The sequence below is a fragment of the Polistes canadensis genome, unplaced genomic scaffold (genome assembly GCF_001313835.1).
Source record: "Polistes canadensis isolate GaletaPanama2010 unplaced genomic scaffold, ASM131383v1 scaffold_206, whole genome shotgun sequence".
Classification (NCBI taxonomy): Eukaryota; Metazoa; Arthropoda; class Insecta; order Hymenoptera; family Vespidae; genus Polistes; species Polistes canadensis.
In genome coordinates this window covers 227,647-230,181 of record NW_014569753.1, presented here as the reverse complement: position 1 = coordinate 230,181, position 2,535 = coordinate 227,647, and the positions used below count along the sequence as shown (strand labels likewise).

Genomic DNA, 2,535 nt, shown 5'->3' with positions numbered 1-2,535 from the left:
CAAATAAAAAGTATTTTTTGAAACAATATTTTGTTCATAGAAAATAAATATATAATAAATAATTACAAAATATATATATATATATTCGAATCTCTTACTATAAATATTATTAAATACTAATACATTATTCACAATGAATATAATTCTTTTCTTTGTATTATTTTGTATGTATATAGAATAAAAATGATTAAAGATCTCGATTCTTTGGTTCTTTATAAGGAAGTCCAAGTATTTTAAAAATATCTTCTTCGCATGTGATTTTCTCAGCTTCTCCTGGGATACCTGAAATAAGGATTATTGTTCAATTTCTTATTATATATATATATATACAATAAAAACAATTTTATTAACAAATAATACCTTCTACTGTAAGTCGTTTTAAAGTATATTCATTTAATGTATACTTCTTCTCCAACGCATGAGCCCTTATGTTTTTATTAAAAAGATCGCTACCAGTATAATGAAGTATAGCACAATAATATTGATCATATGGTACCAATCTTATATCCAAACGTCTGAATGATTTATTTTTATCATTTGACACACGACAAACACCCTAACATTTTAAATTAACAAATCATTAATAATTGAATCAAAACAAAAATCTAATTATTTTACCATAAATTTTGTTGGCCCAATAGACATTGTATCTGTAATTAAACGTTTTTTTTCAAGATATTCAACAATATTTTTAAGCATATCACTATTCTTTTTTTTCGATTCCTTATTTATGGAAATATAATTTGGATGAGTTATCAATGCATCAATATCTCCGCTTTCTTTTTTACCACGTCTGTAACTTCCACATATAGTAATAATGTATTCTTTACTCAATTCATAAATATATTTCTTTAACATTTTTTCAATTTCAGTTATTTCTGCTCTAGGTACCTTTTTCTCAAAATCATCAAAATACCTAGAAAAGAAAATGTAACTCATAAATTTTTGGAATAATAATAGTACACAAACAAAGTTTATTAATAGTACTTTAAACCAAGTTTTTGATGATGATTCAATTTGTTCTGGTGTTTTTTTAAATCATCCAAACTTTTAATACCATCATCAACTAATTCTTTTGCTTTAGCAGGACCAATACCAGAAACACGGGTTAACAAATTGATTGCAACATTATCATCATTTTTATTAATCTACAACGAAACAATGATTAATATCGATATTATAGAAATATAATAGAAATATGTTGTATTATATTTACTTCTTCAAGTTTGCGTAATTTCCCAGTTTGAAGAAATTCGTCTATCTTTTTAGCTATTTTTTCTCCTATTCCTGGCAACTTTCTAGCTTCTTCTCCGCTCTTGACTCTGTCGCTTAAAGTACTCAAGCTACTAGCTGCTTTACGATAAGCATTATATTTGTATACATTCTTACTAACATTTTTTTCATAATTTGCCAGTTCTATAAACAAATTATAAAATATATGTATATATAAGTATTTAAATATTTTTATAATTAAGATGTTATTTACAGTGTAGACATCTTTGTTTATTTCGAACAAATATATTTATATATATTAATAATATATTATGTTTCATATAAATTTAGAAATTGACATTTACCTAATAGAAAATCACATAAATCTTGATTAGGATTTCCTGCATTATCTGGTGCTTTTCTTTTACCCATTTTTTTTTTGTAGAAATTTTATACGTTAATTGAAGTACATTAATTATTTGTTAAATGTATGTTTTATAACTAATTGATTTTGATTAAATTAATATACGAATTCAAAACCCGGCTTCATTATTATTTCATCAGATGTTTTCATCGGCTACAACGAACTCAAGAAATGAAGTTGGCAGGGGATATACAACGAATGTATATATTACGATAAAAGACCGAAATTGGATAATGCTAAATTCACATGGTCGCTTGTCAACACGTACCAAATATGTCGGTGAAAGATCGAATATTTGGGTTTATTCTTATAGATTTTTTTTTTTAATATTTCAGACACACACCAAGAAGGAGTGATCATATGAATCTTAACATTCTTCAATTTAAGTCTTTCACGGTACATATAAACACGCAAATATATGCGCGATAATAACCTAATGATATAATCGATATAATATATATATTAAATTTTTATCATTTTTATATAACAATTGTGTGTATATTATAATTTTATTAATAATTTGTATAAAAAAAAAAACTATCCTTTAAAAGAAAAATATAGGAAATCAACATATAAATTGTATGAAAAGTTAATAGAAAAATGTAACATATAAAACAATATGTTTATTTTATATTTTAATAGGAAAAAAACGAAAGATTGAATAATTCATATTGAAAGTAAACATATGTATTTATTTACCACTTTCTAATCATAAAATATAATTAGCAGAAGATAATTCTATTTACATAGATATAGGATTATTATAAATGCATTTAAATGCAAAAAATAGATTCATTATTATTTAGAAAATAATCTTGCTGTATATAAGATAGATCAATTAAAATTTATAATGTTATTTTTTGACATTTGCGTGTATGCACGCCTTCAAATATAATATT

General features: G+C 23.7%; 1 protein-coding gene across 1 annotated transcript; it reads right to left on the bottom strand.

Moving 5' to 3' along the window:
• Positions 1–165: 165 nt before the first annotated feature.
• Positions 166–2,043, bottom strand: LOC106789877 (DNA polymerase beta-like). Its single transcript, XM_014754404.1, has 6 exons — positions 1,578–2,043; positions 1,217–1,416; positions 988–1,148; positions 619–916; positions 361–556; positions 166–282 (listed from the first exon to the last, which is right to left on the bottom strand). The coding sequence occupies exons 1-6, from the start codon at positions 1,642–1,644 to the stop codon at positions 188–190; spliced, it is 1,017 nt and encodes a 338-aa protein (XP_014609890.1). The 5' UTR covers positions 1,645–2,043; the 3' UTR covers positions 166–187.
• Between the last annotated feature and the right edge of the window lie 492 nt (positions 2,044–2,535).

Excerpts from the sequence above, each read along its gene's own strand:
- LOC106789877 (XM_014754404.1), bottom strand. The coding sequence starts at position 1,644 with ATGGGTAAAAGAAAAGCACCAGATAATGCAGGAAATCCTAATCAAGAT. Across the intron at positions 1,417-1,577 it reads TTTATGTGATTTTCTATTAG|AACTGGCAAATTATGAAAAA; the intron begins GTAAATGTCAAT and ends ATTTGTTTATAG. Across the intron at positions 1,149-1,216 it reads AATTACGCAAACTTGAAGAA|ATTAATAAAAATGATGATAA; the intron begins GTAAATATAATA and ends GTTTCGTTGTAG.